The sequence below is a fragment of the Blastomyces dermatitidis genome (assembly GCF_000003525.1).
Source record: "Blastomyces dermatitidis ER-3 genomic scaffold supercont1.4, whole genome shotgun sequence".
In the NCBI taxonomy this organism is placed as follows: domain Eukaryota; kingdom Fungi; phylum Ascomycota; class Eurotiomycetes; order Onygenales; family Ajellomycetaceae; genus Blastomyces; species Blastomyces dermatitidis.
In genome coordinates this window covers 5,111,619-5,124,278 of record NW_025544777.1, presented here as the reverse complement: position 1 = coordinate 5,124,278, position 12,660 = coordinate 5,111,619, and the positions used below count along the sequence as shown (strand labels likewise).

Here is a 12,660-nt window from a genome sequence, read left to right as displayed (position 1 = left end):
AGGGCATGGTATTCATTCACCTTTGATCGTTCCCCTGAGATGCCAGGGAGTGATACTGACGCTTATAATTTATCCGTCTATGGGCGATGTTTAATGAATAATTAATAATGAGCAGTGCAGTTTCACATTTATTTCGATCTTCGCATTAATTGGCATTGGGTCAAGATAGCGGCGCCTATAATTAATTAATAGTAATAGCAGTTAATAATACTATAAAAAAAAATAACTCACGCCGCATTCGCGATTCGTTTGGAGTTTCCAGAACCCCTGGAATAAATAGCTTCGCACCATGGTATCTGCAAAAAAAAAAAAAAAAAAAAAAAAAAAAAACCACCATCCCCTCCTCCCTTTTTGGAAATAAACCTTGAGTAACACCTACAATAATAAGAAAAAAATAAAACGTCATGTTGTAAACCATGGGACTATACAAATACACGGGAGGGGTATGCATTATTAATTGTTTAAATCCCATCACCCTCCCTCCTCGCCCTAACATCCCTCATCAATGCCTTCGCTTCTTCAATCTCAATCCCATCCTGACAAAGCTCACCGGCCAATAAATCAGCCCGGTCCAAGTCGCCGTGCTTCAGCGCGTAGCGTGCCAACCATAAGCGCGCTTTACTTGTCGTAGCAGTGACACCCGTACCAGTTGGTTCATCATCCGCGTCATCACCAGAACGCTGCGTGAACGAAGAAACGCGACGTGCATCAGCTCTACTTCCACCACCGTCCCCATCGGTGTCATCGTCATTGTCGTCATCAGCAGCCTCGTCGTCCGGATCCACCTGTCCCGTTTCCTGCTGAAGGGTAAGTTCCATGTATGCGGCTGCCTCCTCTTCGTCACCAAGACGTTCGTAAAGTGTCGCAATTTGATGTAATGTATCCGGATCAAGGAAGCGTTTTGTACTTGATGCAGCACCCCCATGGGATGGATGCCGGGAGCTTGCTGAGCCCGCACTATTAAACGAGCCAACACCTCCAACACCGCCTGCTTCATAATATGATCCTGCAACCAGAGCACGTTTAAGGGCTCGAATACTCTGTTCGGTACGTCCCATTTTTGCATAACATGAGCCGACGGCCTGCCACATTTTGGGGTCGTAAGGGCGCAGAGCAGCAGCGCGATGGTAGTAGAATAAGGCGTAGAATGCCATATCGAGAACCTCGTACGCTTGTCCGAGGCCGTACCAGGCGCGATAGTCCTTTCGGTTAACGTCGACAGCGCGTCGATAAGATTCGATAGCGGCGTGAGTGTTTTTCATTTCGATATATTCGTGTCCCATTAGGGTCCAGGCGGACAAGAAGTTGCGGTCTAGCGTTAGGGCGCGCCGGAAATACATAACCGCTTTTTCGTGTTCGGATTTGAGAGAGTAATAGTTGCCTACCACGCAGCAAGTTTCTGGGCGAAATTTATCCGTAGCAGTCGCTATTTGGGCTACGAAGGCAAGTTGAGGTCGCGCACCCATGACATAAAGGATGTTGGAGTAATGATCGAGGCTGTCAAGACGGTGAGGATTGGTGATTAAGAGTTGAGAGAAAAGGTCAGACGCTTCCTCGAAATCTGTCGGAACACGTTGAGTTAAAAAGGGATAATGAGACGGAAGAATGTCAGGGCTGGGTACCTTTCGAGTGATAAAACAGCAGAGCTCTTTGGGTTTTAAGGAATGCGCTGTTGGGGAATATATTCTCGAGCTCCGTCAGCATGTGGTGTGTATCTTCTGTAGCCTGATAAAGCTCCTGGCTACAATAGAGGTGGAATATAAGGGTCATTATATTTTGAGGGAGCTGGTCAGCAATCCGTTTCAACTAGAGTTAAAACCATTGTTAGTTTCAGTCGATATGGTGATCAATGGAGAATAGGATACACTTACATCTTCGGTATTGGCAAGGAGGTCATTTAATTCTTGCCAGGCTCCCCAATGAAAGGGATATAGATGGACGCTCCTAATCAGCCACGTTTTGGCCTCTTCCTCGTTTTTCCCCTTCAGCAAGATAACTCCATATAAGTATTCCAGCCAGCCGTGTCCTTGTCCCTCCAAGCCCCTTGCCTTCCGATCGGAGAACCATGACTCGAGACGTTGCGCCAAGCCAGAAAGTTCTCTGTTTACGGTCATGCCTCCATCTGCTGGGCCCAAGACCATTTCCGTTTCTTCGTCCTTCCGTTTCTCTCCGGCTAGATACTTAGCGTACAGAGCCAAAAACAGTGACTTTTGGCTTAATCGTGGAAAGGGGTTCTGAGGCGTAGCATGGCTAGTTGATCCTCCAAAAGAAGCAGATTTTCCCTTTGATTTTTGGGGGGTAACTGGGGCTTTGGATTTTTTGTTTGCAGAGACGGGAGCATGTGGGATGGCCGAGGTCGAAGGGGGTAAAAAAACTGCAGAACACCGGTCGTATTCCCGTGTGTCGAAGTACGATTTAGCAAGGATATATTTGCTAGCCTCCCGAGCTTCCAAGGCGGCTTCCTCGGGGTCTTGTGTTTGTAGAAATGGGTTGGGTGGTGAGAGAGGAGGTATCTCCATTAGAGAGTCGGGATCAGTATCTGCGCCGTCATCGATATCTTCGAAAGAAACTAAGGAGTCAAGCATCTCCGCAGCCCTAATTGAAGCGGTAAAAAAAGATCAGTATGAGCGACTATGGTGTTATTTAAGGTAGAGAATTCTAGCATACCATTTGGCGGACTGGTATAGACACCGCTCGGAGCATTTAATCGCGGCATCTTCAAGGCGGTACCGGAGCTCTCTCAAGCTATCAGAGTTGATATTGGCTACCATTGCTAAACCTTGCTACACCTAATCCTAGGTTTCATAGATGTTAACAGAAAACAGCTCCATAGGTATACGCCGCGGTTTAGAAAGCCCTGTATGCGGGGACTCCTCCATGCGCAGGACGCGCAGTTGGGAGCTCAGGGCTAGTTATGGGTTAGTTTTGAGCTGGAGAGGACCAGGACACCACGTATTATTATGGGATCATCGTCATGGAGTATACCACTTGCAAGCCACTGCTACAGATCAGCTGCCTGGCTGTTGAATATACTCCTTCAAGTTGAATGTCGTTTGTTTACGGAGTAACATCATTTGAAGATACCTGATATCACGTGCTGTTGAAGTGCAAACAGCGCAAACAGCCCGCGAAAGTCACCCCGCTGAACTGGTACATCACTTCTAGATCAAAGAAAGACTCCCCCCAACAACCACCCCACCCATGAATACCTGCCATTGATCTCCAAATTAGACACCTCATTTTTTATTCTGAGTCGCGACCACTATATCTTCCTCGGGGAAACAATAATATCGAATTCCATGGCCGCTCGAACTGACCGTGCAGCCTTCGAGGCTGTCTTTCCCTCCCTAGTCAAGGACATCAGTGACCATGCGAACCAGTATGGACTTCCCTCTATTGCTCGGGAATGGTTTGAAAACGTTTGTATTTCGACCCTTTTTTTTTTTTCTTTTTCTTATATGTTACTAGCTTTGAAATGCTCACTAACCATTCTACCCAACACTAAAAAAAAAAATAGTCTATGAATGCGAATACCCCTGGCGGGAAACTGAATCGCGGCCTCTCCGTTCCAGATACTGGCCTCGCTCTGCTCGAAAAACCCCTGAACGATGAACAATTCAAGCATCTCTGCACCCTTGGCTGGATGACAGAGTTTCTCCAGGCCTTCTTCCTCGTTTCCGACGATATGATGGACAGCTCTATCACCCGACGCGGTGAGCCATGCTGGTACCGCCGCCCAAACGTCGGCATGATCGCCATCAACGACGCTTTCATGCTCGAAGCCGCCATCTATGTCCTCCTCAAGAAGCACTTCCGCTCGCACCCCGCATACGTTGACTTCCTGGAACTATTCCACGAAGTCACCTTCCAAACCGAGCTGGGCCAGCTCTGCGACCTGCTCACCGCCCCTGAAGACAATGTGGACCTCAACAACTTCAGTATGGATAAATTCAACTTTATCGTCATCTACAAGACCGCGTACTATAGCTTCTACCTACCCGTTGTGCTTGCGCTACACTACCTCCAGCTCGCAACACCGTCCAATTTGCGCCAGGCGCACGATATCCTTATCCCGCTTGGCCAGTACTTCCAGGCCCAGGACGATTATCTGGACGTGTTCGGCAAACCGGAGCAGATCGGCAAGATTGGCACTGATATCCAGGATAACAAGTGCTCCTGGGTGGTCAACCAGGCCTTGAAGCGGTGCTCTGCGGAGCAGCGTAAAGTTCTCGACGAGTCGTATGGTCGAAAGGACGCGGCCATGGAGGCTAAGGTTAAAATTGTTTTCAACGAGCTTAACCTGCAGCAAGTCTATCGTGACTTCGAGGAGGAACAGGTTGGCAAGATCCGGGGCATGATCGCGAAGCTTGACGAATCAGAGGGTCTGAAGAAGGCCGTTTTCGAATCTTTCCTTGCCAAAATCTATAAGCGTGACAAATAGATTTGTTTTTCTTTTAGTTAGACAGGGGCCATTGCTTGTCCTTCTGTTGACAATTCCCAGCCCGCATTTTGACTTCCGATTATTGTGTTGGCATTGTTCACACGCTCAATCAGAGCGAAAAGCTTAGAACAAAGATTCCAATGTTATGCCGCCCTAGCGCCAACTCTTTTCTTGATCCTCGGTTGTTCAGATATCCACCATCTATGACTTTCATTAGCATGTGACTTCCACCAGGATACGATGAGAATTGCAACGATACCTTTGCTATAACCCTTTGCTCGGACAGTAGCAGTTAAGCTAATAACGCGCAATCTCCGCCCATCGCCCTGCAGAAAATAAAATAAAAATCCCCCGCACTCCCCTCTCACAAACGCCACATGATTCTGACTCGAGATCAGCTCCTTGTTCCTGAAACAAAAAACTTGACAAACCAATGAACTCGCCTGAAACAAATACCTCACTAATGCGGACAGGGGATTGCGCACCCAGCCAGAACTCGGGCCTACGTTGTGCAAGTGTAACTCAGCGAAATACGAGGTGGTTTCGAGAAAATCGCCGTTGAGCCGTAGCACAGCCGCTTTTTGACAGGTGGGAACGGAGTATACGAAGTGGAATCCAATCAGATGCCCCGGATACGGGACATCATTTTTGGAAGGCCGTTTGTTCTTGCTTTTCCTAAAATATAAAGGTGCGCTAACTCAATATTCGTACCAACCTCCCCCGTTCTTGATCTGCGGATCGATGCAAGGGATCGATTCTCAACGAGAAGTGGAACGTTTGTGACACATGAGGTGATGAAATCTTCAGTCATCGGTGTAATTAACCGCTTCTAGGCAGATGATAAATGCAACGTCTATATCTTCCCCCCTGGATAGAAAATGGGCGGGCAAAGGCCGAAATTGGATTTGAAATTATATGTTTGCGAAAACCCTCAGACTAAGCAGTACATAATAGAGCTTTAAGGTATATTTGTGTGCAAGAAGGAGTATCTATGGAGATACGCTGACTGCCTGCTTGGTACGGATGTAAGTGCTATACGGATGCGCCCAAAGGCTGGCTCAATCGATATCAAAGCAAGCTGCAGCTCGAAGAGCAAATGGGAGCCCTGCTACTTAGGTACTCAATACTTGGGACACAAACCTGCCAATAGCGGGTAGTTCGAGTGAGTTTCTAGCCATTTGTGCTAGTTGCAGAGCTGTGGCCTCATTATCAGTGAGGGCGGTGCCGGGAACATGTGAAATATTGGCACGCATTGGCTATTTCAGAAGTGAACTGGACTGGAGGTCAGATATCTCAAGGAAAAGAGAATGAAGGTATGTATGCCCATCGGGTCAATTCATTGTCGATGAGGTACCATCATCATGGGCCATAACCCATTTTCAGTTAGTACACAAGTCGTGCGAACAACATGCTTGCTGGACCACGGGCATCGTAGGAGTGAGTTGAAAGAACCTGCTGAGGAAACCATCTGGCTGCCTGTTTGGATATGTATCTTGTAGCTCTCTTCATGGAGCGAAAGATTGTTAGCGGCAGCATTGTATTCCGTCCGCGATGTTTGGGGGAGATGACTTTTTGGCTGAGCCAGAGGAGTGGGTGGAGCATGTTCCATCGAACCGTTGTTTTCCTTTTTTCCCGCCTCAGAAATGGTAGCGTTGCATGAGATTATGCCCTCTATCTAGGGTGAAAAGAGTAGTATTAGCTAAATAACGTGCCTGAGTGGTGTATCAGAGCGCTTCTTTCTGCTCTCAGAATCCAGAATCACAATCTTCTGATTCCTCTCGAAAATGCCGGGAAAGTAAGCATAAATTATGAAACCGCCCTAAACCAATTAACTAAGCTTTAGCGTGCCTGAGCCCTGTCTGCTTTTCGCAATCTGCAGGCCAAACACGAGAGGGGAACTTGAGGACTTGTTCCAATCATAACACCATATTTCGCTGGCTTGCTGCGGAGGGAGAATCAAGAATCACGAACTCCTCCCGCACTCCCCCTCACTAAACTAGGATGTTCCATCCATTCCATGCTGCGCAACTGGCAACTGCGGACGAATCGTCAAGAGACAACACGATCTGAAGATCCCACCGCAAAATGGCAGATTAAGTGGCATGACCCGCATGGGGCGTTTGCTGGGCCTGGTGTCCAAGCCAGTCACTGATCACTGATCAGCATGGCCTGGTTTTTGCGAAACTCGTGAATCCCAGCTGATAGGAGGACGGAGGGTGCTGAAGACGAGGCACCAAGTGGCAGAGAGTTATTTAATAAGGGCCTGCTTCGCCTGGTCCTCGCGAGAAAATATGTATCTTTTCGTGCCGTCTGCCAGGTATACATACCGATATAACTATCTATATTGACTTTTTGATACACGCGGATTCCCACTTTTCGCACATATTCCCCGATTTGTATAGAAGGGACATACCAACTATGAAGACCACATTCCTCCTCACCCTCTGCTCAATGGGCGCCTTCACACTCTCCGCCCCCACTGCGGCGGCTCCCGCGGGTGGTGATCTTTCAATCCTCACCGCGAGAGCAGAAACCCCCCGGCAAGCCACAGACCGACTCCTCTTCTCCTCAACTATGGCCCAATTCACAGCAGCACGCAACAAGAAGAGGCCCTCCTCGCTAAACTGGCGCTCAGACGGCTGCTCCAAGTCCCCAGATAAGCCGGGCTTCAACTTCCTCCCCAGCTGCTACAGGCACGATTTCGGCTATCGCAACTACAAGGCCCAAGGCCGCTTCTCGAAGGCCAACAAGAAGAAGATTGATAAGTTGTTCCGCAGTGATTTGTATAAAGAGTGTGCGAAGGAGAAGAATAAGGAGAAGGAGGAGAATTGCAAGGATATTGCTGATATTTATTATTGGGCTGTGTCGACTTTTGGGAAGAGGGATCTTGGAGAAAATTTTTCGCTTGCTGATTTTTAAATGAAGTTTCTGGCGGAGACGGAGACAAGTCGATGAAATCGGGTTGCTTCATAGTTTGAATAAGTCCCTTCTGCTGAACGATGTACTATACACTCATACACGTAGCTCACCAGGAATTTCTGTTTAATCTGTCTCTTCCTGTTTCGTCCCACGTAGTCTTCACCAGCGCCCCTCTCTTAATCCACGATTGAGTGCCCTATTTCAATATCCAGCTGTAAGTAATTGAATATATGATTTAGCGCATGGTGACGAAACTGAGATTCTATACCACTATCGGTATTATGCAAGGTGAAATAAGAAAAAACTAAGACACAGATCATCAGCGATGTAGACAGGCAAGAAAAAATCAGGTTGTTTGGCGGACATGCGATGCGGATATGGTAAAAATGTCTTCGCTTCTAGACGAATTGGAGCCAGAAATAAAAGCTAAAAGAAGCTGACAAAAAGGCAAGAACAACAAGGAAGGGGGAAATAGTAGGATTGCAACTGACATCGCAAATATACACATGCATCGTATATATCGTAACGAACACACATAACTAAATAGATATAATATAGGATAGCATATACACAAGTACAAAAATTGAAGGAAAGAGGCAAGAAACGGAAGGTGAACGAGAAGCATATGATATCAACGACTCCTTTCACGAGAGATACATCCAAAATCAAGTTTCAAAAAATGAAAATGAAAAACTAAAACAAACAACAACAACAACAAAAAAGAAAAAGAACAGAGTGAGGTTAAATAAAGATATATCTGAGTTAAATCAGTCTTCATCGTCACAGTCATTCGTCTTGTCGTAATCTTTAAACGTCGCCGTTAGTAGCTACCTCCCTGTCCGGTGAGTGTGGTTGCTCGACAGGTGCGCCCTTCTTCCGCAAGGCAAGTGGGAATGGGTAATCTTCTGCGTCTTCTTCCTCACTGGATATTCGTAAAAAGCCGTGGTTAGTTTTGTATTTAACCAAAGAATGCAGCGGAGAACATCAAGGGTTCAATTTCCAAATCGAAGTTCCGAACATGGTCTTCAAGAACAAAAAGAGAAAAAACACTCACGGTAACTTCCAGGCGATATAGTCCTCGGTACTGAGGCCTTCACGGCCCTCCTGCAGGGAAGCAAAGTCGCCAGGCGTCATCATCCCCGTCCGGCTTCTTGGGGAACCGGGTACTGAAAACGGGCGGGAAATCTTCTGTTCAGTGCCTCCAATTATATCACTGAAATCTTCTGAGGGATCAAAAGAAGTTGGATATGCTACAAATAGTGGAAGATTAGTTAGCTTTAACCGCTAGGATGTAAATTGAGTTTTGGATAAAGGTTGCGAATGTGTATCCTGAGTGTGAACCCTGTATGAGGAAACGTACCTCTTCGAAGCGCCAGCTGTCGAGCCTTAACATACTCCATACCCATACGCTTCCAGTCCAGAAGATCACTTAGTCGCTCCGTCCTGTTCCGCTGGTTGATGCGTTGTCTACGACTCTTGGACGCGAATTCAAACATATAGTTCGTAAGTTGATTGACAGAATCATCTACACCCTTCATGCGGCGGTCGACGATATAGATACCGTAATCCGAAGAGTTCTCTATTAATTCCTCCATGTAGCATCCGAATCCGGACAGGTTGGTGGTTATGCTGGGAATCCCCATAACTGTGCATTCTGCAGGTGTATAACCCCAAGGTTCATAGTATGACGGGAAAACGCCTAGATTCGTACCGCGGACAAAATCGTCATAGTCAAGAGGCAAGACCGGATTGGAAGAATTGAGGAATTCGGGGTGGAACACAACTTTGACACGGTCAGAAGAATGATTGAAGAGTTGAACGCGACGCAGCTGGTTTAGCACAGGGTCATCGGCATCGTTAACCATGTTATGCGTCACGATGGGGGGGAGTTGATGCCGCTTCATTGCGAACAATCGACGGCGCAAAAGCACTCGGTCCTGGTTGGTTATTAAATCTTTCTCATCGGGCATATTATCCCCTTCCTTCCAGCTGAGGCAGCGCTCGAATAGTCGCCTTCCAATCCCCTTCTCGACCATCTCTAATGTATCGCGAAGCGATTTCACAACCGCTTGTCCCTTCAGGGCCTCAACCGTGAGCGACGATGTCTGCGCAGGCATGATAATGAATGCTACCACCGTTACATTGGATCCTGCTGTTTTCAGTCGATGATTTAGCCTGGCAAGGGATTCGATAAACATATCTACCCCCTTGTTCCGATATTCATAACGGCCTGCGGTGAAGAAGTATAGTGTATTGTCAAGATCAAAATCGTTATGTCCGTAGAAATGGCCACGGACGAAGTCGTTAATCTTATCTTTGGAATTGGAATGAAGATTCTGGAACTCGTGGACCGCAGAAAACTTCTTCACGTTGAGCCCATTCGGCAACACGCCATCCGGTTTGCGTTTCAGCAGATGCTCGCTCTCGAACGCTGTGATGTGCGACACCGTAGTAAAAACATCTGCCGAATGCGCCGCAGCACGCTCGATGCAGTATCGGTGGTATATACCTCTTTTGCCTGCTTCCGCATCAACGTCAAAGAATTGCAAATTGTTGTAAAAGTCGACAGATCCAGCGCATAAATATCTGCCTAGCAGGGTTGCATGGGTGGTGAAAATTGTTGTGACGTCCATATGTCGTTTCTTGGTCAAGGGGAGGGCAACGCCAGCTAGCCATTCGTGAAAATGCGCGACAACTGCCCTCCTTCTATCTCTTGAAATATACTTGAGTCATAAGTTAGCAGCAACGTACATGTTTAAATACTATAGACAAAGGGGTTGTCGGCTCGTACTTCACCAAGGAACCAAGCGACCAAATAGCCAAACACGATAGCTTCGTTCGTTTCACTATCCTCTGCCGGAGAAGGGATGGCCGCCACATTCCAAAGATCACCCTTCCACTCGTCCAGATATTTGTATCCCGCACCCGTATCGATCAGAAGCACCCTTGGCGCACCCTCAATAAGCCACCGTCCATACATCATATCAATCCCCCGCTCCTTCATCGAGGTCATAGTTTCGATAAGATGGGGGTCGGAGGGCGTAAGTTCTTCGACTTCGACGACAGCCTATGAGATTGTCAATTCAGTCCACACAATGGGCAATATATAAACACGTAAAAAAACGGAGTCTGGAGTAAGGGGCAAGGGAATGTATGTATATATACCGATGCACGATTCAGAGGGCCGATGAGCGTGTATCTTTGGCCATACTCTGCTGTAGTAACCGGCGCCTTGGACTTGAGGACAGAGTATATTCCACCAACTAGTAATGCATAGGACGAATGGTCAGCCTGACATTCACTTGAAAGCACAGTTCCCGGTAAATAGAAGTTAAGGAATCACAAACCTCGATTGGCGACCTCAGTTGCAATTTCAAACAGCACATGATTCTTGATGTCCCGTTTGGGCATATCGGGACTATTGTGGTCGGACATGATTGTACATGTACATACGCGACGGTCCAGCCAAAAAAGATGAGGATAAAAGGGTGAAATGGAGTAATATAGGGTATAGGCACCAAATAAAGCACAAGACGTATGAAATGAACTTTGTATATATGCGCAACGAACGTTGGCTGCGGGGAATATGGAGCTGGAGTACACTCGAGGCGGGGTTCAGTTGCACTAAAGCTTGCCGTGCGATCGCGAGCAGTACAAAGCCAGTCAGTCACCTCAATCTTCGTGTGGTCACAGCATCATTGAGAACGGGATGGATGATCAAGAACAATAGCCAGCAGAAGAGGAACTGAAGAGCGAAGGTGACAGGTTGGGGGGAGGGAGGGGGAGGGGGAAGGGGAAGAGGAAGAAGACGGAGATGAAGCCGCGGAGGGGTGCTCAGTCCCAATGCAGCAAGGTTGACATCCTGGATAACTATACTATGCCCTCATCGCTTGGCCCGCCACCGACAAGAAACAAGGCCAGGGTTCAACGAACTAGTTACTACGTTGTAGGAGCTCCAAGCCCTGAAAGTCTGTTGAAACTCTCTTACTAGCCTCTGCAACGGCAGTTGGCTGGCGTTATGGTTGATGACAAGAAGCAACCTGGCCGTTATCCTGCCCTGCCTAGTTAACTACCATTAACCTACGGAGTACGGAGTAGTTAACAGCAATTAAACCTCTCATCTCTGGTCAGCGCGAACGAATCTCCCGTCTGGAAGCAGCACTCAACAAACTTTTGACAATGGGCTTGTTAGGCTAGTTATTAGTTAACTAACTAGCTAGCTCTCTCAGCTCAGTTCACAAATCCTAGCTAGAATAGTTAGTTAACTACTGGTCAACTTTACATACCCATATATAGTTATAGTAAGTTACGCAATCTAGGCGCACCCTTTGCCCACGCTAAAGCAGCAGACATTTTCCCACGATCAGGGATTTTCTCAAAATTCATTGTTGAGTGGCGAAAATCAACAAAATCTCTTCTACCTTGGCAGTTGAGAATCGTAAAAGCACACTCAAGTGTGCCGCTAGACACTTGCTTTAGGTTGCATCCCGTCCTACACCGGGCTATCTTCCTAGGTACTCTTGGTGGCCAAAGAGCTGCAACCGAGAACAATTCGCTAAATATATACTGTATACTCTGTACTTGACTTAAAAAGCTATCCTCGGCAGGGCCTCAAAACGATGAAGTTCGCTACATTTGCATCATCGTTCACCAAAATGAGCAGCGATCCGGGGTGGATCGACGAGAAATACGCACAATCAGTCTCCGCTAAAATGGAACAAACAGGTGCCTCTGTAAGATATCATCATCGATCAGAATGATGATTCAAATTTCGCAACTGGCGGATAATTGTTTCAAAGTCATAAATTCAGTTCCCGACTTGAAATGTTGGATAGCGGGGCTAAAATAACTAGAACCAATCAGGGACCTTGGGAGCCATTAGTAGTATGATCTATGTATCGCGATGATATCATCTATATCTTGCTGCTCCACCGTTTGACTATTTTTCCACAAAAAACCAAGTTTTTCCTCTCGTAGGTAATACGTTGTCGTCTAGATATAGGAGACAGATGAAAATAAATTTATATCAAAACTAATCCTTTTGAATTCATCAACACGATGTGTCACTTTTGTTGCAAAACCATCCTTGTATGTACATGTATATCGCTCTCAGCAGGACGATGCGGCAGGTTTCTCCCGTCAGCATAAGAGAGAGCGAGATAGGAAGAAATAGTAAACTCACATCAAGCCAACGGACTAGTACCTATTTTGAGGGAACTTACGGTGCTAATTTTGGTAAAAATGAAACGGTTCATCCTGATCGCAACTATATGGCTTCTCAGAATGCATATGGGGACGTT

At 46.9% G+C, this 12,660-nt stretch overlaps 4 protein-coding genes across 4 annotated transcripts; 2 read left to right on the top strand and 2 right to left on the bottom strand.

Moving 5' to 3' along the window:
• Positions 1 to 83: 83 nt before the first annotated feature.
• Positions 84 to 3,083, bottom strand: BDCG_04523 (anaphase-promoting complex subunit 8). The gene is made up of 4 exons (XM_045420183.1): positions 2,668 to 3,083; positions 1,872 to 2,595; positions 1,623 to 1,806; positions 84 to 1,561 (listed from the first exon to the last, which is right to left on the bottom strand). Exons 1-4 carry the CDS (start codon positions 2,769 to 2,771, stop codon positions 462 to 464), a joined length of 2,112 nt encoding a protein of 703 aa, XP_045276338.1. The 5' UTR covers positions 2,772 to 3,083; the 3' UTR covers positions 84 to 461.
• Positions 3,084 to 3,299: 216 nt separating this feature from the next.
• On the top strand, positions 3,300 to 4,441 carry BDCG_04522 (farnesyl pyrophosphate synthase; the record flags this gene model as incomplete). The annotated part of the gene is made up of 2 exons (XM_045420182.1): positions 3,300 to 3,419; positions 3,518 to 4,441. 2 exons carry the CDS (start codon positions 3,300 to 3,302, stop codon positions 4,439 to 4,441), a joined length of 1,044 nt encoding a protein of 347 aa, XP_045276337.1.
• Positions 3,384 to 12,110, bottom strand: BDCG_04520 (glycogen [starch] synthase). Its single transcript, XM_045420180.1, has 8 exons — positions 11,686 to 12,110; positions 10,708 to 11,604; positions 10,526 to 10,623; positions 10,152 to 10,427; positions 8,721 to 10,083; positions 8,415 to 8,610; positions 4,701 to 8,282; positions 3,384 to 4,642 (listed from the first exon to the last, which is right to left on the bottom strand). Exons 2-7 carry the CDS (start codon positions 10,793 to 10,795, stop codon positions 8,168 to 8,170), a joined length of 2,136 nt encoding a protein of 711 aa, XP_045276335.1. The 5' UTR covers positions 10,796 to 11,604; positions 11,686 to 12,110; the 3' UTR covers positions 3,384 to 4,642; positions 4,701 to 8,167.
• BDCG_04521 (secretory phospholipase A2) lies at positions 6,860 to 7,360 on the top strand (the record flags this gene model as incomplete). Its single annotated transcript, XM_045420181.1, has 1 exon — positions 6,860 to 7,360. One exon carries the CDS (start codon positions 6,860 to 6,862, stop codon positions 7,358 to 7,360), a length of 501 nt encoding a protein of 166 aa, XP_045276336.1.
• Positions 12,111 to 12,660: the final 550 nt, after the last annotated feature.

Bases quoted from the DNA above. Each gene is read 5' to 3' on its own strand.
- BDCG_04523 (XM_045420183.1), bottom strand. From the start codon at position 2,771: ATGGTAGCCAATATCAACTCTGATAGCTTGAGAGAGCTCCGGTACCGC. The intron at 2,596-2,667 runs GTATGCTAGAAT...CGCTTCAATTAG, and splicing joins CTATACCAGTCCGCCAAATG to GGCTGCGGAGATGCTTGACT. The intron at 1,807-1,871 runs GTAAGTGTATCC...TTTTAACTCTAG, and splicing joins TCCTTGCCAATACCGAAGAT to TTGAAACGGATTGCTGACCA.
- BDCG_04520 (XM_045420180.1), bottom strand. From the start codon at position 10,795: ATGTCCGACCACAATAGTCCCGATATGCCCAAACGGGACATCAAGAAT. The intron at 10,084-10,151 runs GTACGAGCCGAC...TTATGACTCAAG, and splicing joins TCGCTTGGTTCCTTGGTGAA to TATATTTCAAGAGATAGAAG. The intron at 8,283-8,414 runs GTGAGTGTTTTT...ACGAATATCCAG, and splicing joins TATATCGCCTGGAAGTTACC to TGAGGAAGAAGACGCAGAAG.